Consider the following 24019-nt stretch of genomic DNA (forward strand, 5'->3'; position numbering starts at 1 on the left):
TTCCATCTTTGTTTTTCCTATCTTTGTAGGAACCTGTGCTTGCTGTCCCAGGAAGCCCTACAGTTCTGTGTCTGAGGGATGAGTAAGACCGTGTCTTTCACACAAACTTGGGTCTTGGCAGGTGAAAAAGAAGAACTGAAAATACTTCTGCATTGTCAGTGCTCTAGCCCATGGAGATGGATATCTGGGGAGCAAGAGACGGGCTTTATTACCTTAATTAGGGGACTATCACCTTTTACTGACCTGCAATTCGATGCCACCTGCCGTCGCAGAGACTCTGTTTTAGTGTCACTGAAGTTGAAAAGTCCCTGATTCCATTATTCAGTTTCACAGTTACCTGAGGGAAAATAATGTAATCATCACTGTAAATCCCCTCCTTTTCTCTTTTTACCTTCTATTGTGATAATGTTGTATTCCCCACTCAAAACATGTCAAGTATCCAAGAGAAAGGAAAACATGGCTTCATTTAATTCTTCAAAATAAAGTACCTTTTAAATCAAAATTTAGGCGTTTTTTTCTTTTTTTTTTTCAGATTCAATAGTTCTGAGACATTCCTAATTATCTCAAGGAAGAGTTCAAGAAAAGATTTAAAAATAAGAGCTAATTTCACTCATTTACTAGTACCTCTACTCTCTAATTTCCTGTATGATAAATTAGTGTTTAGAGGCATCAGATGATGTTTTTGGCATCTTGCTAGCCACTTAATAAGGAAAACAGTAGTGAAAACCCAAATATAAAAAGTGGGAAAGTTATGAGAAAGGAATAGATAGCAAAATTAAGAATTACTTTTAAGTTACTTGTTCAAGCTTACCAGTAAGTGTCTGGCAGAGCTAGAAGGTGAAGATAATTCTGAATTTTGCACCTCTGTTTTAGTTAATGGATTAATATATTTTTTCATGGAAATTACATGAAGTTACAGCAGCAGCAAAACAGTGTTGTGCCCCTTTTGTGGGACATGAGATTCCTGGTGGTGATTGCCAGAGAACTCCAAACACAGGACAGGAGCACCTTTCATAAGACTGGGTTGCTCAGTCATATCCAACCTAGCCTTCAACATTTAATGGAGTGGGGCATCCACAGGTTTTCTGGGCAATCTGTTCCAGCCTCACCACCCTCACAGCAAAGAATTTCCTCCTAATATCTAACCTAAATTTACAGGCAGTTTGAAGCCATTCCCCCTTGTCCTGTCACTGCATGCCCTTGTAAATAGTATCTCACAAGGAAACTTATATTTAATTCTAATTCTATAATTATAATTAGAATTAAATTCTCTTCTAATTCTACTAAACTTATATTTAATTCTGGAGCATTTTGATACAGTTGTAACAAAAAAAAAAAATTTTTTTTCCAGAAGGGCACCAACAAACACAATTAAAATGATCCTCATGTTCTGTTTTATTCACCCTTATATTTTATCCAAAATGTATAGATTGAAGCAAATAAAGAATCACAGGAGAAAGTGACTCCTTAATAAATCACCCAGACAAGCTATACTGATAGAAATGCATACATTTGAAAAATGAATTATAGTCGCTGATCTTATTTGTTTAGCAAAACGCTTTTCACAAACAGGTCTTTTGTGATGCATTCAAAGACAGCAGATAGTTAATGCCAAAGACACACAGATCATTACTAAGAAGGTACTGAACTGCTGCAGTGACAAGCAGGGAAAAGCTGCTTTTGCAGGGTGAATTTTGATTATGAATTGCGTATGCATTATACAGAGAGTGAGGTGTGAAGCAGTAAGTGAAGCAGCACCTTTTGTTAGACCAGTTGGTACAATTGGGAAAACCAGACAAATAATTGGACATGCAGAACTTTGGTTAGAATTTGACATAAGAAGTGCTATACTTGACTGGTTCTATACAGACTCAAATTTTAGGTGTGGCATGATACACATCAGCACAATGTACTTAAGAATTTCTCTGTTAGTTCACTAGATACAGGGGTAAGAATGGGCTTCATCTTACCTAATCAGCTGTCAAAAGTTAGGTGCCTAACTGAAGCACCTGTTCTCTCTATAGCCAACATAGAAAAAGAAATTCTCTTAATAACAGCTCATTTAGTCACCTAATTAGACACCTGCTTTAGGATAGGATGAATCATGATGTTAAACTGTTTACTCAGTCAATCTCCTGTAGGTGTCTACTCTTGGAGAAGAGGTGAGAGTTTCCTCAGATGTTGCACTTCTGAGGAACAGCCAGCCCCACTTAAATACCTTTCCACTTTGATTGACAGGTGTATAGCAGTGATTGAAGAATATCCACACTGCTTAGTCTCTTGACTGTGCCCTGAGTTTCTCCTCTTCAGAAAAGACTCAAAACCTGCCAAGATTTCCTATGCTCTAAATCTTTGCTTGTGTCGTTCACTTAAGACTGAAATTTATTACGGCATATGTGCAGTGCGTAGCATGAAGAGATCCAGATTCTATCAATGAACACAATAAAAAATAGCAATAGCGACAACTGTCTGGTTAATTTCAAACCTCTCTCCTTCATTTGAAATCCAGAGCCTGTAGAAACCAGGCCAACAGACAATCAGAACTTTTCCTTTCCCTCACTCATTCCATCACACATATATCTGGTAAAGAAAGAAGAGACTGAGTGTAACTCAGACTTATCTTTTAAGAAATAAGAAATAAAAAAATTATTGATAGTTACCTTACTTGCAACCATGATACATTTTTAATGTGTGGGTGAAAGAGCAGTGCCAGAGAGTCAGTGCTTTTGCTTCTTTTTAGCGGATAACAAAATATGTGTGGCTTGTATTAGTAAAGTGATCTGAACTTGTCACAGGTGATTTTTTTAGTATTTTAAAATAAATATTTGGTTTGGCTAATCTAATCTTAGTTGTATTATATTTAGGGGAGAAATAAGGATCAGGTAATGGCAAATTTGTCAGACAAAATCTGCATGTAGCAAAACCCAAGCAGGTGGAAGAGAAGCCAGTCAAGGCAGTGGAGGAGACGTGACCTTGTTAATACCTGTCCATTCCTCATGTGCATATTCAGGTACTCTCCATTCACGCTGTGACCATGCAGTAGGATTCCTGAGCTGCTTCGGGGACGTATTTCAAAAACAACTTCAAATTTCAGGCCTAAACTGAAGGATTCGTCTGTGAAGTAAAAAGAATAACATTCTTTTTGTACTGAGTTAGTGATGAAATTAGACATTTATTCAAAGTCAAAGTAGAACATCAAAGGGTGGATTTCATTTGTTCTTAAAACTTTGAAATGTGAGATAGCATGATGTGCTGTCAATGACCCATTTCAGCTTTTGTTTTGATTGTGTTTGCTTGGAGTGCTAATAAAGGTTTATTTACTTTTCTCATAATTTAGGAAATGTATTTTGTTTAAAAATATTTCTTACCAATGAAATGGACAACAGAAAGTAAATGATCTGTATTTTTTGGCAGTTTCTTATTGTGCAATTTCCTAGACACTCAGCAGTCATTACTGACTGAGTGAGTGGGAGTTCACTTGAGCTTTGATGATTCAGTAGGAGAAACTCCCTTTTTCAAACTGGTGACAGGCCAGAGAGCAAATTAGAAACACTTGTCTGATTCTTCTTGGTGCTGCCAGTGAATAGGGTTTTGCAGTTTCTTTTCTTGTTCAGATCAGAGCCTATGTGACTGAAACACCCTCCTAAAACTCTTCCTGGAACACAGCAGGCCCACATGACAGAAAAGATGTGTTCTGTCACGCTGTTCTGTATCAAGGCATGCCGAAAGCCTTTCTGCAGGATTTTTTAGTTACATGTTGTTTTATTAATTAAAAAAATAAGGGATGACCATTTGATGGTGTACTTGGTCTTGGCCATGTTGACTTCTATGCTAATTGTTAACATATTATGGTCTGTTCCCTCATTAAAATTATTCCCTTATTAAAATGATTCTTATTATTTGAAACACATACATACAGATGTGTTTATTTAACAATGTGCTAAGTTTCACAGTGACATTGTGACCTGTCAATATCATCTGCTTAGCACAATAGTGATCTGTTTCTGATAATCCTTACAGCTCACAGCCTTGGAAATTACCACACTCTTTAGTGAAAAATGCCATTCTGAAGCCCAGTCCTGAATACTACAGTCCTATTTTGGGATACATTTGGTTAGGAGTATATTACCAAGGACGACATATCCTCCTTCTGATGAAAAGTATGTTCCTGCTTCTGATGGGCCTTCAAAGCAAGGTGTTACACTGAATGTCTGTGAAGCTGAAGTAAGTGATCTTCCATTGAGCTGTAAGTTGCTGAGACAACCACTAAAGCTGTAGACAGAGTTAATCTGGGGGTAAAAAAAAGCCTTGATTAGTAAATAAACTGCTTATGGAAGGAAATAGGTTCTTCTACCCTTATTTTTACTTGTTTATAAGGCTATGAGTGTCTGGCGCATCAGTTTTGAACTAAAAAGCAATTTCCAGAGAATGGAAGCAGGAAAAATGATTCTCATAGCTTCTCATGTCTTTTTGAAGACTTCAAGGTAATTCCAGCTTGTGTTGTTTCTCAGTCCTCACTGAACTATGAGAAACAAAACACAAGTAGGGCAAGGCAGTGCTATACATATACCTCATAGCCTCAAGGCAAGACAGGGGTCTACTTTTTCAGAGTAGTTTATCAGTCTAGGCACATAACACTAAAGATTACCTTGAAAGAGAATATTATGTTCATTTTTGGTTTAACACTCCTTTCTGTATACTTCAGTACCAAGCTGTAGAACAGAATCCTGACCTCTAGATATTGTCTTAAAACAGAGGTACTAGGAGAAAATCAAAATGTCTCCAAAACTCATTCTGTGTCTCAGACCTCAGGGTGAAATTGATCTTGCCTAACATTACTTGTCTCATCTAATTTTGGATGTCACTAGGATTTTTCTGTTCCTCACGGACCATTGGTTTCCCGGCTGCTGCTGCAAGGGTCAAGATCTTAATCAGATTTTGTCTGATCTCATCCCGACAGTCAGCTTCTGTATTAACTTTACACAGAGGTATAGGGTCTGTACATAGAGGTCTGCTTTACCTGGATGTTTTTTACAGCTTTTCCAGGAGCTACACCTCCAATGTAGAGTGGTTCAGTGACTTGCCAACTATTCGCACTCCCATCAAAAGATTCTTCTAGTACTCGGAGGCCATCGATTATCAAGCGACCAATATTTTTGCCTCTAATGAATATCACCTAGGAAGGGAAGAAGAAAATGTGGAAGATTACTTTCATCTGTTAAGGGATCACTGCGGTGAGACGGTTGAGAAGAAAGGTGCATGAGCGATATTCTACAAGCCTGTTTTGCTAACTGCCAGTATTCTTTGTTGGACACTCCTATTTTTTCACATTTATATGAAGGCTAGTTGGTAAAACTGCTGCCTTTCTTACATATTGGTGTACAAGGCAGGGATAACTAAGGTGTTATAAGGTCTACTGAGATCTACCTATCACTGTTAGTAGTTTCATAGTCACCATTCATTTTATGGTGTGGATTCATCCAATCTGCTTTAAACACTTAAATGCCCAAGTCAGTAGTTTAGTAGCTATAGACTTCCTCTGTAGTTAATGAGGAGAGAGAGATACCTACAGAGAGAAATTCACCTCGACTCCTAAAATTGTCTTTTTATTTTCATAGACTACTGAGGTAGACTAAGACAGCTGTGCTCCTTTCTTAGGCACTTCAAAGACATTTACTGAACAAAATTATTCTAGTCTTTCCTTTAATAACTCATTTAACTCTTAATTGCCTTACTGCTCTGCTTGTTTCCTTCATTTCTGTTCAGCTGTTAGTGTGGGGAATTGCTGAATTTTTATAACTGACTCACTTTCCTGTCCCTAGTTAATGACTTAATAAAATACTGTGTGGAAGATCTAAAAATATTGATGGAAGTTTCTCAACATGTAGGTGTGTTTATGAATACATGAATGAAAACTCCCTGAGCTGTCACATGAGCAGTGTCTTTACTGCAGCCTTGACAGCATGTGCCATCATGATTTCTTTCTTTTACTTACATTGTGCCACAGTCCATCATTGTATTTCTCTTGGCTCTTAATTCTTATCTTCTGGTGACCAGCATTAAACATAAAAATGAGCCGGCCATGAGCAACGAAAAGGGCCATGAAGTTGGTCTCTTTTTGATCCGAAACGTAGCAAATCATTCCATGAGATGAGTGAGTTTTCAGACTGATAGAGAACTGAGCTCTGGCACATAAAAACACAATATTAATGTTAAAGCAGATACTTTTGATTTAAATCAAACATCAAGCAGAGGAAGACTGAGAGTTTCCTTTCATCCAGAAAAAGATTAATCTGCTTTATGGAAGTGGTGTTTCTGAGAAATGTTCTGTGATGGTTTTTTGAGCAGAAGTCAAAGCTGGAGAAAAAGCTGCCTGACAAGGAACTTTTTTTCAAAAATTATAATCTCTAGAGTGAATAAGTTCAATGCAGACCACCAAAATCTGACAGTATATTTCCTTTTATGTTAAACAGCAGGGCTAGGGGAATTTTTAAGTGTGATGGCACAGAGGCCTGATGTTTAATGTTATTTCAGACTTGATCAAAGCTTCTTCTTCCTTCTAGTTCCTTAGTGAAGTTCAAGACAGCATAGGAAGTCATACCATTGTTGGTTTGACACTGTCACAGTGAAAATTTCTTGAGTGATTACTATTATTACTTATGGTCTAAAACATGGCAAAGCTGTATTGGTGTAGGACAGGGCCAGAACTGATTCCTCCTTCTTCTGGTGTCAGGTCCAACCTGGTTTCCATTCTTCATATTGTCTCAAGCCTCTATACATTCCCAATGGCATGAGTGTGTACATTCCACAGACACTCAGCCCCTTGCCAATATCAGTTGTTTTAAAATGACACAACTCATTACTTTTTAAAAATGAGCATTACAAAAATGAAGCTTTAGTAGCATTTGGCAAATAATTATGTGTTTTAGGAATGAAGGTGGGATGAAGACATTAGAATTTGGGTTTTCCTTCATATGGGTGCCATCAGAACTGCCCTAAAATGCATTGAATTAAAATTAACATAATGACTTTCTAATTTGAATCAGGAAAGAACACTCTTTTTTCTGAGCTAGTGGTCTGGTATGCTTCCAGGAAGTGCTGTGTTGTTGAATTTATAGTCTTTAATGGAAAGTATTAAACCAAGATCCTTATTGGATTTTGAATATTGCATGACATATTTTGTGGGAGCATGAATATTAAATTTCAACAGTATCTGGACTCATTATTACTTGGATTTCCATTATGGCTTGAATTGGACAAGGTTTTCATAGCTTTATGTCTTACTGCACTGTGAAAATTAAACTACTGAAAAGGTCCACTCAGCATGTTACTGCTTCCTTTCTGCTTTAATGCCTTTACTTCTTGTGTAAAGAGACTGATTATTGTGCAGTGCTTATATAGAACTAGCATCCTCAAAAGCTTCACACAAAAAGGCAAGGGGACACATTTTATTAATATGCAATGGAGATGAAGATTCCACAAGAGGGATGTAACTAGAAACACAATCTATGTTTTTCTTTTACTGAACTGAAGCACCTTTTAATATAACCTAACAACAGGCTCAACACAAGATTTAGCCTAAGATATAAAGCAAAAAAGCCAAGGTAACGGCAGAAATGTGTCCCTTTAAAAAAGCAATTGAAATACATCTTTCTCCTCCCCAGCATATTTCATTTTTATTTCTAATGTCACCTTACCTTTGACTGAAATCCTTTGGTATGTGATCAAATTCTTGCCGGCTGTTTGCTGTTCCTCCAAATTGATAGGCGTGTTCAGTTGCCCTGGGATTCATGGGCAAGTGGCACTGAGGCTCGCTTTGCAAATTCACTTGATACAGTTTTTTGAGGCCAGATGAAGGCTGTGCAATCTTGTCTTTATCTCTTCCCACCTTCATAGAAAAAAGAAGTATTAAGCAGAATTTTTAGCTAAGATTGGACATAATAAAATAGCAGTACCATTTATATTTGAACGAGTAATATATTGTTTCCCTACATAAATACCAGGGTTGTTTCCAAGTCAAATTTTCCTTGAACAGGTCTACTGTAAATGCTGATTTAGGACAGGACAAGGGATAAACAAAATACTAGTGTAGCTAACATAATTACAATTAATTTCTTTTGTAGTTTTCCTAATTAAATCTTTTGCTCTCTTCTTTTGGTGATATCAGCTATATTATAGGCATGAGAGGATATGCTTAGATTAAAAATTCTCCATGCTGGAGGAAAATTTTTCCCCATTTATATTAATGTGTGCTAATTGTACCCAGTAGAGAGCCATACAGAAGCAGATGAGAACAGAAGCAAGCTTTTAGCCTTTAGAATACAGAAAAAAATCAGAAAGGCTTGTTTCTGAAGTACTGTTTTGAAGAAGTCAGGTATTTTATTTTATAATTCTAGTAGGAGAGAATGATGTAAGTGTAGGCCAGATAGATTATGTCAGGGCAATAATTTCCAGTGATGGAATATGTAAAGGAACAGGATCCTGTTCATATATGTGACATTGTCTTTATGCATTTTAGATCCATAATTTGGAGAATTTTGGAAAACTCTAGAGTGGTACTGGAGCAATTTGTAGCAGACCTTTTTATTGCGGTTTCCTTTGGCTTTTGATGAGTTTTTTCCTTTCTTATGGAGAAGAGCAACTGGAGGAGATTCAACAGGGCATCCATACAAAGATGCTTGAACTTTCTCAGAGTACTTCTGGAAATCTTCCACTTCAACCTCTTGATCCAACCTGCGTTTCAAAGAGGAGATGACAAGAACATAAAAATCTCAGAATTTTATGTTTATAGTTTAAATTGTATTTGAATGGGTTTAAATTAAATTATGTTTAAATATGATATGAAATTATATTTAAATTATATTTGAATGGTTCATTTTTGGATCATGGATGAAAGTACAGATTGATCAGTCAATGTATGGGTAATGAGGACAGCCTACTACATCTGCCTGTTGTATACATGCTGGCATAAACAGAGAGTGTCAATCTGCAGCACCAAATTCAACTTTAAAATCTATACAAGAACATTTCATAAAGCAATTAAGATCAATTAAGATCAACACATTTTGACCATTTTTACATGACCAAAATCCTAACCTCCCCAGCTTCTGTGAGATGCCTTAACATAATTTTGTTTCAAGTGCGGACCTGAGAGCTACATAATATAAATGCAAATTACAGCTATGCAAATTATTCATTGCACCAGCAGCATTAGCAGGTGCAATACTGAAAGCTTATTTCATCAAGTTATTCCCACCTTAACAATATCTTAACCTAGCAGATCTGTGCCAACAGATTCCATGGCAAATAAGGTAAGAATCTTATTCACACATGCTGTCTAGCCTCACAAAATGAGAGAGGAATTTTTATTGTGACAATAAATCACTTCTCACGAGCTCCTATTCAAGCTGTCAGGCAGGGCAGTGACTGCCTGTTAATGTGTTTGGGAGGATGTTACTCACCTCGTGAAGTAGGCATTGCTTATGCAGCCAGTGAAGTTGGCTTGCTGTGTTCTCAGGGGAGAGCCACCAAAATAAAACTTGTTGGTACTGTCTGGGCTTTTCCCTGCTCTGTCCTTTGCTGGGTTCTTCTTGCTCTGTTTCTTGTCATCAACAGTCAGCTCATACCTGCAAAGGCAAAGCATCCATTTTACAGGCTAGCTTTGGAAATGATGATGCCAGTGGTCAGACAGCACAATACCTGCACCCAAAATGCTCCACTCAGTGCATACATCACTCAGTGGTACTGCTCAAAGGCATGAGAGGACCTTTTTGCTCTCAGCTGTCCAACAAGTAGCAGTGCACTGGCAAAACTGTGTACACAGGCCCATGGATTTAATATTACCCTGCAGTTAATTGTGAAGTCCAAAATTGTACAGTGAAGAAAGACAAACTGGGGGGTTGCTGATGAAGGGATGGAGCCACCTTTTGGGTAAAATAAGATCCAAGCGCAAGCTAATTGTTTATGGCCCTATCCCTTTTTGCTTCTCTTTCATCACAGTGCATTGGTGTTTGAGCTTATACAATGCTTTTTACCTAATCTGATTTTGCAACCCACTAATTGTTGCAGAAGCCAGGAATGATTCCCTGGTTTTATAAAGAAACTGAGTACACTAAAGCATCAGACATTGATTTTGTTTTGCGAACTCAGGGAAACATGACAATCCCCAAGATTATTCCAAGGCACCTTTTCACACCTTCAGCTTTTCAAATTGTGATTCTTGGGTGCCAGAAGTCAGAGCTACAAACCTTCATTTCCATTAGGAAAGTAAGAATGCTTGTATCTCATAGGTAAGATTCTTAAAGAAAGTTGCTTTGATTATGTGACCTCCTAAAAATAATTAAACATAAAAACAATAGTAAACATACCAAGAAACCAAAGCTTTCAAGACTTTCAATGAGCACAGAGAGAGACATATTCCCTACTGCTGCATTCAGTCACATTTGTGCCTGCCAGTGCTAAAAATATTTTTAACATGTTTCACTGTGTACGTCCCAGATGAATGCTTTATGGGAAGATGCCTCAATTACTTTAGGGTAAACTGGGAATTGTTTTAACAAATTAGAAGAATCAATCCTGTTAAAAAATTAATCTCATGCTAGCTTTAAATGTTATTGACATTTAAACTGTTTTCTTACCTGAGAACAAAAAAGGATTAAGCTTTCAGAAAAACGATTATTTTGATTTTAATAAAAATTCCCATTATCTTGAGCTGAGGCCCAAGTTGGTCAGTTTTCAATCACATTTTAAAATCAGTCATTTAAAAAAAGCCCCACTCAAGGATCACTTTAAAAGTGAGTGTTAAATCATAATGTACTTTACAAGAAATATTTATGTTGTAAAGGTAGAGAATAAAAGATGCTGTACAGCTTTACCTTTCTGGGGTGACAGAAGTAATGATGAAATGGGTTTTTCCATCATTGTAATTTCGGTCTGGTGACTGAATTTTGGTTCCACTTGCATTTAAAACCACAGCACCTCTCTCCATAGAGATGGATAATACCTCTGACTGAAATACAGACAAAAGCGTCTTCATAAGCAAGTATTACACAGAAAAATTAACAGTTCTGTGATTTTTCCTGTTGTATTTATTTTTCTTCTGTGTTCCACATTTGTGCTTAATTTCCAAAAAGATATACTCTGAGAAGTAAAACAAGAGATGACATCATTAGAATTTATATTCTTGCCAGTTTTAATTAATTCAGTTCTGGGAATTCTGCCGCCGATTATGTCTCATGTACCTGTCACATGATCTCCTTCCATGTAGCACAAATGTATGATGTTTACATTTCATTTGTGTTTCTTGTACCGTATTGAGCAGCTGCTACTGCGAGATTCCTGCTGCCATAAGACCAAGACTTTTTTTTTCTATTTCTAATTCCCTCTGATCGGACCCGTTCAATCACCCAAAATTATCTCAGAGATAAGATGTGCTGTCTGGCTCAGGCGTACGGGATCACTGTGCCGCTGGCAGAATACTCTCGGTTCCATTCGAGCAAGCACTGCCGCTGCGCGCTGGTAGGAATCGTTCTGTCTCGTTCTGCCAAGTGCTAAATAGCTGAACTTCTGCTTGCTAAGTAGGGCACTTGGCACCTCATAGGATTAGAGCTGTTGAGTTAAAAACCTGAAGTGGTGTGTGCGAGGCCTCATTTATTCAAACGGTGAGGAGAACTGACACGGTTACTGATTCCAATTTAAGGTAATACTCCGGGCTGCAACACGGGGAAGTTTAGAAGTGGTTATCGGTGTCACGCAGCCTCCTCTGAGGCCCTGCTGATGACATTCTGCGAGCATAGCAGAACAGACATTTGGGGGTGGATGCAAATGGTCTGTCATCTGAGCTCATGCTCACTGCAGATGTCAGTCTGAGCCTGCAGCATCTTGGGACCGCTTTGTCTCACACAACATTTTGTGAGCGCAAGTCCATATTTCTGCCCGGGTCACACTTCTGAGGGGGTATTTAGAGCAGCCTGGCTTCCCATAGTTGCAAGGAGCCTTTCTCAAGTGCAGCTTTTCCCAGTCACACATGGAGGTCTGAGTGCCAGCTGGGAATATAGGCAGCTTTGTGACTGATTTCTGTCAGCTCAGCAATGCTCAAAATGCCGTGCCACTAATTCAAACAAACTTTGCTTCTCGGTGATTGTCTGGATGGCAAATGTCAGATCCTTAATATTATTTGTACTTTGGTAGCACCTGCAGGTCCAGATAGGGATTGCAGTGCTGCTGAGCACAGCAAGATGCTCTGTGCATTTCTGCCCTAAGGACTTCAGCAATCACAATGGATGCATGTTAATTCTAGGCATATGATCCAGTTCTCTTCTCAGCATCAAAATAAAGTCGAAGCAATACTGGTTTTCATCTGTAGATCAAACACAAACTGTAAAAATGAGGTCACCAGTGAATGCTTCTATATTGCAGACTGCTTTCTCTATCATAAAATCATAAAGTGAGAGTGAGTATTATTCCCCTATTATTCTCCTGGGAAAAAAATGAAAAGGTAAAATAAAACAAACAGTAAAAAAATTAGATACTTACTCCTTCAGAATAGTAAAACAGCAACCCACTGGGCTGCAATGTCCGGAAATTAAAGCCTCCTTCAAACTCAGTAAAGAGGGACACTTTTTGGCTTGATGCAATGAAGCTCTCGCCATTGAAATATGCATTGCGGGACATCTGTGTATTAAATAAAACAAAATTAGAAGTACAGCTCAAAAAACATTCCAATAATACAAAGAATGAGGCTATTTCTTTCTTTCTTTTTTATTTTTTCTTTTTTTTTTTTTTTTTAACAGCCAGTTGCAGCCAGTTCCATTCTAAAAACCAGTTTTTCCTGCATATCTTACCCTAATTTGTATAGACTTTCTCTCACATCATGGGAAAATCTTGAGAAAGTGTTGCAATTTTAGACTAAGTCGAATTATTCCCAGCTTCCTGGGATCTTGGCCCCATCCTAAGTCTGCTGTTGTTAAAGAGCATGACAAGTAGAAGCAGAGGTGCTCATGCCCTGTCTGGGCTGTGTGGCACTGAGTCACAGTTCCAACATGTGACATATTACTTTGTGTGCTGTGCTGGCTACTGGGGTAGGGTGGTCTACAACCCTCTGAGTCTCACGAGCAAAACTAGGTCCAAAGCAGGACAAATTGCAGAGAGCTTCCATGTTCACAAAGGGTGAGGTTGTGTGATGAGTTCTACAAGCAATGCTTCCTCTTCACAGGTTTGCAGCATGGCTTTTGATAGACATGACCACAGGATGAAGACACCAAACACTATCTGGATTTGCCAGCCTTGCAATGGACAAATGGTGAATGATAGAAAGGACCAGAAGCTAAATGGCAATTTTCTCAGAGCTAATGCTGGTGAAGTTGGTGTGTGTGTCACAGAGGAAGAGCTGATCTGGCTTAAAGGGAGAACTCATTTGAAGGGTGAATATTTTGCTGTCTTTTCCATTTCACACATCTGTATTAGGATGCATGTTAGGATGATTTTCCTTGTATCTTTAAGAAAAAATGAATTATATTGGAATATTTCCATTCAGAATACAGTACAAAATTTATTTCAGATTGAGCTTTCACATTGTAATTTCACATATGAGAAGAATTTTAAGTGAAACACCTTGTGCTATGGTTCAGAGTGAAAATTGGATATTATGACAGCAGACTTAACAGACACACACACAAACCCCCCACCTCTGCCAGTCAATGAGTGCACAGTCATTTCCCTGGTGTAAGACTGTCTTTCCATTGTTTGGAGGAAAACTCAAGCTCCCAGCTATATCCATTGTCAAAATTTGCTATTATGTCACAAATGGTGCTATGCTTACCAGTGAATCCTCTGGGCACCCATAGCTGATTCCCAGGGTTCCTGGTTCTTCCAGCAAGTTGAAATCCTTCTTTTGGAACTGGAAACCCTTCATGCAGCCTTTAAAGCCAATACTTCCTGCCAGATGTGAACTAATGCTGTTGGAGAACAATGCCAAACAAACCGCAGTTAGATAGCCCTTGTCTTTCTGAACAGGATTTTGTTGTCAAGATGTTCTAAAGAATGTTCTAAAGAAATTCTGGAAGAACTTCAGTCATTTGCCTCATTAGTGCCCAATTCTTGCATCTTTGTGTAAAACAACTAATGAACCACATTCTATATTTTGAAAAGCCATGATGCACCAATTGTAGTAAATATTATGTTTTTATAACTATTTATGGTAAAAATAAATGGATTTTTATCTCAATTTTTTTAGCTTTGAAGAGAAGTTCTGATTTAGGTTTTCTGTCTTGCTTTTACTAGCAAGCTCCATTCTTGCCTTTGTAAACAAATTCTCTATTTCTTTGGAAAATACTAACAGAGGTCAGGGAAGTAAGAGTAAATTCTACTTGCAGATGTGTGGGTTTACATAATTTTAAATGAGAGCAGTGGGTGGGCTTCCAGGGTCCTTTTTATGTCAGATTTGAGGTAGACAGCACAGCAGTGTATCCCAACTGCTCCTACTCATTACTCTCAGTTTTTCAACTCCACACCTTACCAAGATACCACAACATTACAGCACAGGGTGATTATAATTGAATTTATCCTCACAATTCTCAAGGTGCTTGAAGTAATTTGTGTAAAATCACAGTGAGTCTGTGACAGGGGCAAGGAAATTGCGTGGGAGCTGCTATGTACCGGTCCAGGAGATAACCAGGGAGCAAACACACTGAAGGAGTGGGTGTGAATCCAGAGTTCTGACCTGGCTGCCTGGAAGCAGCCTTTGTCCTTTAAGCAAGATGTACCTTAGCAGTGGGAATCTCTTCACCTCATGTGACATGATACTGTTGACATCTGCTACCTGCACTTGATGTCTGTGAGGCATCTCATTGTAAGGCAGATATTGGGAACATGGCAGAAGAATCAAGATCTGGAAATGCCTAATTTTGCATTGGCAAAACCAGATCATCAGGTGAAGTAGTGCAGATGTACATGTACACGTCTGAAATACGGTGAGAGAAGGAGTGCTTAATTTGCTCTGCAGTGAAATCAGCAGGAGGGCAAAACCAACAGGAAGGCTTCTGTCATCCTTACTGCGATTTGGACCAAAGTGTGGGGTATCAATTAACCACTAATAATCTTTACTCTGATTGACCCTGAGGCTGGCTGGATGCAACAAATATGCCTTTCTGTTAAATGCCACAACATTTTCTAGAAACAAGCTATAGAAGAAAGATTTTCACTTAAAGAAAGGCTTCTGAGTTAATTTCTCAATTCAGTTAAGAGTTAAGTTCCCAGTGCTCCTACCTACACTTAGCTTTCTGCTTTATGCAATCAGTGAGATGGGAGCAAAATAACGTATGGTGGTACTTCCAGATTCATTTATTTGGACAAAAAAAGCAATTGACAGAGAAAAATGCATTTGAATAGAGTGAAAATTATGCTGCTTTAGAAGAATATTAGACTACTCTAAGACTAGAGCTAGTTTCCCCATGCTGCTGCTGCCCTGCAAAGTTGGTTAAATGTGAGTCTGTCTGCAAAGAGGGAGCATAAATATCAATAGTAGATAGTAGCAGCAGTAGAGAGAGAGTAGCACATCATCAGTAGGATATTAACTTATGCTCCTGATGAAAATAGAATGATGCCACCATGTTTGACCCATACTTTTTGCTGTCTACTCTTGTCAAGAGAATGAAAGCTGAGTTTAATATCAGAGACAAAGTTGCACCTCTGCTTAAATAATTTCTGTATATATATTTTTAACATTACAATTGATAATATTTTTACAATGCCTATGGTCTTTTTTTTTTCTGATACAGCTTGTTAATTGAGATGTTATTTTTCTTGCTTTGACAGTACCTTCCAGGTGTTTTTCAGAATAACCACAATCTGCTTGGAAAACTGCAGGCATAATTCATGTGATTCATCTTTTATCCTACATTTGTGAAAAAGCGTCATCTGCCATTGAGCTGCTCAATTGACTAGATTTCGAAGTCCTTCTGGGCTTTTTTAGTGTTCTTTAGCCTTGACTAATGAAAGTAATTTTCACCATCCTCTTGTACTTTCTTTCTAGATCATTAATGTATTTAATACCAGCCCTGAGAGAGATCCTTTCAGCATGTGCTGTAGACTTTTTATACTGTGAAAATGGAAAAGTTACTACTATGTCCTATTTTCTCTTTCCCAGCTGCTTTCCAATCCACTGCAGCATTTCCTCTCTCCACTCCACTAGCTATCTTAATAGCCCCTTATGAAAAGCCTCTGTAAAGAACTATTTGAAAAGACAAGTAAGTTATAGTCTGTTTCTCCGTTGCCCATCACTTTGCCTGCATGTTCAAATAACTACATGAGATTGAAAGGCATAATTTTTCTTTACATGAAGTTTGTAACTGTCTTAAAAGCTTAAAGATTAGGCATTTTGTATCTCAGATGTTATTTTTCAAATCAAGTTAATTCTGCCAGCAAAATAAAGAATAAAACTTCACAAGATTGACCACTAAGTCCCAGAAGTTGTTGCTCAACATTTGCCTTTTTTTTTTTTTTTTTTTTTTTTTTTTTTTTTTTTTTTTTTTTTAAAGCATGGAGGGTATTCCTGTTAGCAGTTATGACACTTGAAACAGCAGCTGGAGTCCTTTTGAAAATTCTGGCCTTGCTGTGTGACCCTGTGAATGAATACTGCCTATCAGATAGGCATACTCTTCTTCAAGCAGCTAGTCTGCTCTCAGGGCATGACCCTGGGGTCCGGCAGATTCCTGTGGCAGGAAATGAGAGTTACACAGTCTACTGAGATTAGACTGCATTTCTGTCAAATGGTACAATAGGAAAATGAGACCTTTTCTTCCCACGCCTACACAGAGCCAGCTGACTTATATTCAAAGAGAACCTGAGATGAATCAGAACTGAAATGCTTAATGGGAAAAAGATCATCTTTAGATTGAAAATGCAATTGGTAGAGGGTCTTGGTCACTTTTTGCAGAGCAAGGAGCAATACCAATTTTGTATGTTGACATGTTCTTTGAAAATGCCTTTTTGTTTGAAGAACAAAACTGTTTCTGTTACCCTTACTAAAACTGGGCCAATTTCAGTAGAATTTAACTGTGCTGGATCAAGCCTAGTCTTGAGTACTTAAGAGCTCTGAGACACACTTAAAGGAGTGTCTGAAGTGTTCTTTTATATAAGGTGGATGCCAAAGAAATTGTTTTATTTTTGCCCCTTAAGGACAGGCCATACAACTTCATTTACATATGGTGATTAATTGAAAATACTGATTGAATCCCATTTGTAAACCAACCTGGAGTGCAAGATATCAGCAGGTGCTCCTCCAATATAAATATCTGTGAATGGCATTGCTGTTCTTTCATTGTCCACGCTTTTTATATGTCTTCTGTCTACTACCAAGATCATCTTCTTGGAATTGTGATATATAATAGAAATCTGAAAAGAAAAGCATGTGCTTAAAAATGTCATCTTTTGTAAACTGTTATGGTGATCTTGCAAAATTGATTGCATCTTTATACCTTCTGTTTGAAAAGTTCCTCCCATTTAACAGAGAATTTGTTTGTAAATTGGGAGAGGCTGACAATTATCACCAGTAGGAAGTTTGTTTTGATGTCACTATTTTTCTGATGACTGAATCCTCAGGATATTTCAATTAAGAATAAAGAAAATGTATTAAATTCTGTACTGCGGCAAACAGATAAGCTCTGTAAACTTCAGAATGCTTTCTTGATTTATCCAAAAGTTAGGGAATGCTTTTAAAAAGACTTATTTCATTGTCAAAGCATAAAGAGTTTAATTGTTCTCTGCTTGAACATGAACAGATCTATAGCTGTAGTTTTGTTCACAAATCAGATTTGAATTGACATCAAGTAAAAGGCAGGAGAAGCAACTCACTACAGGGGGGATTTACTACTATCACAGTTACATTGGCTTATTATATAATACAGCAAATTCCCTGAAACTAAATACAAATAGATATTTTACATCTGCCAAAGTGCCTAAAATACTGTTCGTATATAAAAAGTTGCTACCAAATCAACTCTCTTTTCAAATGAAATGGGAAATGCCATAATTCTTGTAATGCAATGCATAACAACTAAGGTGGTCCAGTTAACATAATGACGTGGTTTTACCTGAGGAAACTTTTGTATTTGATATAGAGAATTGTCCTTGATACAATTTCATATGGAATTAATAAAACTTTCTCCCATGTGAACGGTCCTGTCCTTGGCTTGTAATACACATGATCTCTCTACAAACACTGATTTGTGAGGAGGCAGGGATAGCCTTTCCTTTCCTCTGCTTGGTACTGGTAGGATGCATGCACTCTACTCTTCTGCATATCACCACCTGCCCCTCATCCTTTTGCACTTTTCATGGGCATTGGAGCATTATTTCTGCTTGGAGTCTCTGGGATATTTGGTCAAACAGCTGTGATAGTAACCACATCTTTACCTCATGAAATTTAGCATCATTAATCCTAGCCTTCTTCATGGAGTCCTCCAGAAGCACGGGGCCGTTGCTGAAACCAAAGTCGTAGCGGAGGTACAAGAAACCATTGTGCATCTCTAGGCTGAAGAACATGCTCTGTGTAAAACAAAACAGCAGTCAGAAAAGGACTATGTGGCAGCAATTAAAAAAGTTTATAAACAGCGTTGTGAGACTGACATTGAGAAAAGCATGCTCGGAAAAAAATTTTATTTGCAAAATTGTAACATTTTCTATATTTTTATATTGGAAATATATGTTTATATATGCACATGCACACATAATTGTTTTATAAGTGTCACTTTTTGTAAGACTTGGAACCTTTTCCTTATAGAAATAATATTTGGAAGCAAAGTGATGTCATTATTCTTTACCAGCAAGGTATTCCTGAGGTAAACACACATATTCACTGTTAAAATAATACCACATGCCCTAAATGAAAGATATTATACTGATAAAACAATGTTGTACTCAAATGGCTGTATCTGCATTAGCAGGTTCTATCACAATGTCTGTAATTGCTCAGGATTTTGTCTTTTCACAGCCCTGATCAGCACTGATGTATTTACTGAAATGATAGCAATAGCTGGAGTGTATTTACTATGTATTTGGTTTCTAGAATTCCTGACTGTTCCTACTTTATGATTCAGTTTCTGTTCTGTGGCTGGGTGACCTAAATTTTACAAACAGGAGCTGTACTTTAGAAAATCTTTAGGGTGTGCTTGAAATTAAGATCTGCACCATAGAATTAGTCTTGTTCCAAAACTAAACATAAAGAAAGAGAAACAAAAGTTTACAGCAAATGTGCATCTGGGCTAATGCTTTCAGTGCTAATGTTTTGTTTTCTCTCCTAGTATTCATGGCTAATGGAAACATGGGAACAATAATTCTCAAATCACTACTGCAGGCTTAGAACTGCTGTCTTTGACATAAATGAGTTCACCTTCAAAAGTCACTATTAGATAAGTGAGAGTAGGTTTTAATCTAGCATTTAATCTTTTAAATGAAACTTTAGCTTGGGTTTGTTCTGAACAGCATAAACTTGAAAACGAAACAAGGATTACATTAAGAATATTTATGAGCTGCCTTTGCAGAATTGAATAATGGACCACCTTATACAGACTTTCTAAAAGTGCTTGTGAGCAGGCAACTCATATCCAACTTGATTGCAGTTTTCACTGACAAATACAAAGTGCATACATCTCCAAGAAACATCTAGGTGCTTTTGCTTTGAAGAAAAATAAGTGCACTGCAGTAGAGGCTCTGAAACTTTTAGCAGCAGCTGCTTAGTCAAAACCTCCTAAGAATGAAGGTTAGTGGTAGCACACTATGCTGCAGAGCAATTTGCTTCCCACAACCCTCCTCTGGAAGTTACTCTAAAGGCCAAAACTAGAGAGTAGCTCTTCTAATAAGATTTCTAAATGCTTAAAGCACTGTTACATGTAGGTGTCTACACAAGTGTCTGTCTGTGGACTGCATCTGCCTAAAAAATGTTTTCTGTGGCTTTTCGAGGTTGTAATCCTGAGCTTGATGTGGAAATGCCCAAACGCCAAAAAAAAAAAAAAAAAAAAAGAAAAAACCATGTTTGTCTTCAGAAGATATTTTCATGTCTTCACACTCTTACAGAAATTGCATCACTCTCACCACACTTCAGAAAAGCTCCTGACATTTGGATCAAGCCTTTTTATTTGGACTGCTTTCTATTTTCAGTAACTGAAATATTTAACTCTAGTACACCTTGAGGCACAGTTATAAAGTGGCAGCTACCACAAAGTGGCTGCTTTTTGAGAGTTACTTCACAGAAATTTCCTAAAGCTTTGATTGAGCATTCACATTTAAATAAAGGTACAATAACTGGGTTTAACTGGAGTCCCTCTCAAAGTATGATCATGAGGATATGACCAGCTTGAAGTCCTGACTGTGTCTGGATGAAAGCAGAGTCCAACTCAGGACCTTGGCTTCCTGAAGCCTTTGCAGAGCAAGTTCCAGTTCCCTCCTAATGTATACATGCTCCAGACAAACACAAAGTATTTCCTCTTCCCAGAAGTTAAATGTGAGGACATAAACATTTTGGATTTTCCAAGATATTCTAGGTACTGGGGAACTTGTGGTGCCAATGGATAAAGGGTACTAGCAGGACTTGGTACTCACCCCATTAATCATCAACAGGATCAATCCATTCTCTGTAGGTGTTCGAACTTCAATGTCAAATCGAGTTACCTGGCTGAATTTTCCCCTTCTCTCAATGTTTCTGGCCAAGGCATAGCCAGAGCCATCAAAGAAATAGCTCACAGCCCGGCTCTGAGTGAAAGCCAACTTATCTCTATGGAAAAAACAAGCAGGGAAGGATTAGTTGGCATGTACTCATTTTCATTTAGGGGAACTTAAATGCCTTTACATACTTTATTGAAATAATTGTTCTGAACTTCTGTTTCTGCCTGGCAATGGTGAGACTGATGACTTCCTTTCAATTTTTTTCTGGGATTTTTTTTCCTGAGAAATAATGTGTAGCTTTGAAGGTGCATCTAACTCCTTTATCATTACATCGGGCTTTTATCCTGTGCTATATGTAGAGGACAGGAAAATTCTTTGCTCATCCTTGTAAAGTGGTAGGCCCACAGCATTTCCTCATTATAAGGATACACAGATATGTCTATTAAGATCTTTCCCAGTTTGTGCAGAAATCAGTTTGAATTCTCCAAGAACTTTAGCTGACTGGTATGCTCTGTTCTGGAGAGCAGTAGCTTGCACTCCCTGTGGGAATGGTGTGGGAAGCTCATTTTCTCTATCTCAACACTTCCTGCATTTCTTCCCAGTGCATGCTGCAAATTACTCTCCTTTTCTTTCCAGAGAGAGGTTCTGCTGTTGCTGCCTGTAGTGTGAGCAAAATGCCTGCTGTGTCTGTGCTAAACGAATGCTGCATCTGATATTCACTTCTACTTTAGGAGCTGCATTTCCCACTTTGCAAATGGCTTATCTAAGGAATGTCTGCTGTGGCTTTAAGTGTATGGCAGGAGGGAAGTTTTGTATAAGCTTTCCTAGGTGAGGGTGGGACTGCACTCAGGGTATTCTGGCCTAGCAGACCTGACTGGCTGTGGCTGTATCACTTGGAGCAACGTGATTCGAGTCAGGAGGAGAAGCTCTGTCCTAGGCAAGCACTGGGGTAAGGAAGGAGCCTGGAAGAAGCCCCAGTTAACGTGGCACTTTCCTTTACAAAGACATGAACAAGATTGTGAGATAGTTAGTGGAGACAGCAGGAAAATCATAAGGAGTCCAACTTCCATACATACATATATTTATAAATATATATATAACTTTGTAAATTAAACGTGTCGATGCAATTAGGAGCTAAGAGGGACCAACTTCATTCTGGGACAACTCAATACCACCTTCACTTTTTAAATCTGAAGCCATCAGGATCAGCCCTTGTAAGAAACGGGAGCGGCAGAGTGAGGATGGGACTGTCCCCTACCTGGCACAAGGTGGCGATGTGGTGGTGTCGATGTTATAGACGTGCTTGAAGTTGTACAGGCTGATCACATCGTCGTTCAGGGTAGCCAGTTCCAGGCAGCCAATGAAGCCAGGTAGGCTTAGGCTAGGAGGGAGCTGTGCAGAGGACAAGGAAGAGTTAAAAGGAGAAAGGTGGCACTCTTTAGTTGGGTGTTGTGAGAGCCTTTTTGCCTGGGATCGGTTTTGTCCCTGTGCAATTTGTATTTTCAAAAGAAAAGGTTGATACTGCTGAGAATAGTCTTCACAGTCCTTACCATGATATTGCCTTTGGGTTATAAGTAAAAAAAGAGCACATAAATGGTCTCACAGTGAGAGAATTAGGCCAGGTAGGGCAACTGCAAACAAAAACTTTTGAAGTTTTGATGGGAGCATGCTTGGAAACAGGGAAAAAGGCTAAGATTTGACTAATAACAGAGCTTACTCAATATATTTGAGTAACTCGGTGGATATTTCATATCTAATGCATAGATATCCTTCACAGCCAGAAAAATAACTCCATAGCATAATTAAAGAGAGAGAAATGAGAGAGATTTTTAAACCCAGGAGACAGGGATGCAAACTCTGTGCCAGTGGGTAATCCTCAGTAGGTATTATTTTGAACAGCTAGCAGGATGTAGAGACTTCTTCTTTTCACAAAGGTCACTGCAAATGGAATTTAAACAGCCACACTAGTGAGGGGGAAAATACAAAAGAATAAAGCTAACAGACCTAGACCATTCTTTTTATATTAAAATATTTTGCCTTGTGGAACAGGTGTGATAATAATAATGCCTCTTGTACTTCAGAGTTTGATCACGGTGAGTAGCTTTTCTTCATCTTCTCATTATTTCCATTTTCTTATGGTACAATAGTAATGGTAATACAGCAATACAGAATATAAGTAGCTGTAAAAGAAAATTACATTCTTATCTGCAGCACAGATACATTTGGTAAATGATCATGTTTTCTTTTTTTCCTTTGTTTCTTCTAGTCTTTGAAATTATGTTAAGCATGGGAGTTCTAGTGGTTAAGTGGTGCATTTCATATTTGCAAAGTATGTAACAGGGGAGCAAAAAGCTATTAACAAATCAGACTCTATGTTAATAAATAAAAATATGAGGTGTTCTTTTCTAAGGGGGAAGGGACCCATATGCCTATCAAATAATACCATGAATCCTTTTCTTCTTATTTCCCTTTCCACTTCCTTTCACTCTCCTCTTTTCTTTTTCCTCTGCTATGCTCCAGAACAGACTTGGAGGCTTCATTTGCTGGATGACTTTTTGGATGTGCATGTGTGTATGAAACTGTTATTCAGTCTTCAGTCCTATTCCCAGGCAGTTTGCACCCAGGGCTCAGTAATCCAAAGTTCCTGTCATGGCACACATCTAGTGCCATAACAATGCCAAGCTCAGGAATGCATAAGTGTACTGAGTTACTCTTTCTTTGTTTTTATGTTTTAGGAGAGCTTGTGGATCAGTGATTGTATCTTTTTAGAACCTGCTACAGTTAGCTTAAAGAATTTAGGATTCTCTAAAGTCTTTCTAGGTGTGTTTTTATTCAGCCATGCAATTTTCACAGCCAAGATCATTCATAGCAATTTTTAAATCCCAAAAGAGGAACTGGTATGTTTACAGAAGCAGGTAGGTGAGGTACTAGTTTATGCTGACTATTAGGAACTAGACTGATGCTAATGCCTCACACAGGTGTTCAGACATATTTTGCACAGGCAACTTTTCATACTGTTATAAGTCTGGATTTAAACCAGTGATAATTTAAATTCAAACAAATGACTATATTGCTCGTTTCCCACAAGATCCTGATATTAACAATACATTATTTTTCATTTTTGTGACAGTTGTGAAAGAGAAATTCTACGTACCAAGAACTCATTAGCATTGAAAAATAGTGGTAGTCTGCAAGTGAGGTTGGGCTAATAGGCCCTTGTTTATGCATGCTATTTAACAGTTAGCAAGCCTTCTGTTTTTATTATATTTTCTGGGAAATCTCTTTGCTTAAGATTTTCTCCTGGGAAGCTGAGAAGCCTCAGAGAAAAAAAGAAAACAGCAATTATCTGATTTGCTTCTCC

General features: G+C 38.0%; 1 protein-coding gene across 1 annotated transcript in view; it reads right to left on the bottom strand.

Moving 5' to 3' along the window:
• LAMA4 (laminin subunit alpha 4) overlaps positions 1-24019 on the bottom strand; it is a 99227-nt gene that overhangs the window by 5014 nt on the left and 70194 nt on the right. The window contains exons 22-36 of the mRNA XM_041478121.1: positions 21917-22050; positions 20596-20767; positions 18412-18543; positions 17249-17391; positions 13820-13955; positions 12535-12672; positions 10875-11008; positions 9462-9626; positions 8580-8733; positions 7698-7888; positions 5996-6185; positions 5021-5176; positions 4130-4289; positions 2984-3114; positions 244-337 (exon numbers count right to left, since the gene is read on the bottom strand). Coding sequence (XP_041334055.1) covers positions 244-337; positions 2984-3114; positions 4130-4289; positions 5021-5176; positions 5996-6185; positions 7698-7888; positions 8580-8733; positions 9462-9626; positions 10875-11008; positions 12535-12672; positions 13820-13955; positions 17249-17391; positions 18412-18543; positions 20596-20767; positions 21917-22050 — 2230 coding nt within the window. The remainder of the gene's footprint in view (positions 1-243; positions 338-2983; positions 3115-4129; positions 4290-5020; positions 5177-5995; positions 6186-7697; positions 7889-8579; positions 8734-9461; positions 9627-10874; positions 11009-12534; positions 12673-13819; positions 13956-17248; positions 17392-18411; positions 18544-20595; positions 20768-21916; positions 22051-24019) is intronic.

This window comes from Pyrgilauda ruficollis, unplaced genomic scaffold (assembly GCF_017590135.1).
Source record: "Pyrgilauda ruficollis isolate IOZ18807 unplaced genomic scaffold, ASM1759013v1 scaffold43, whole genome shotgun sequence".
Lineage (NCBI taxonomy): Eukaryota > Metazoa > Chordata > Aves > Passeriformes > Passeridae > Pyrgilauda > Pyrgilauda ruficollis.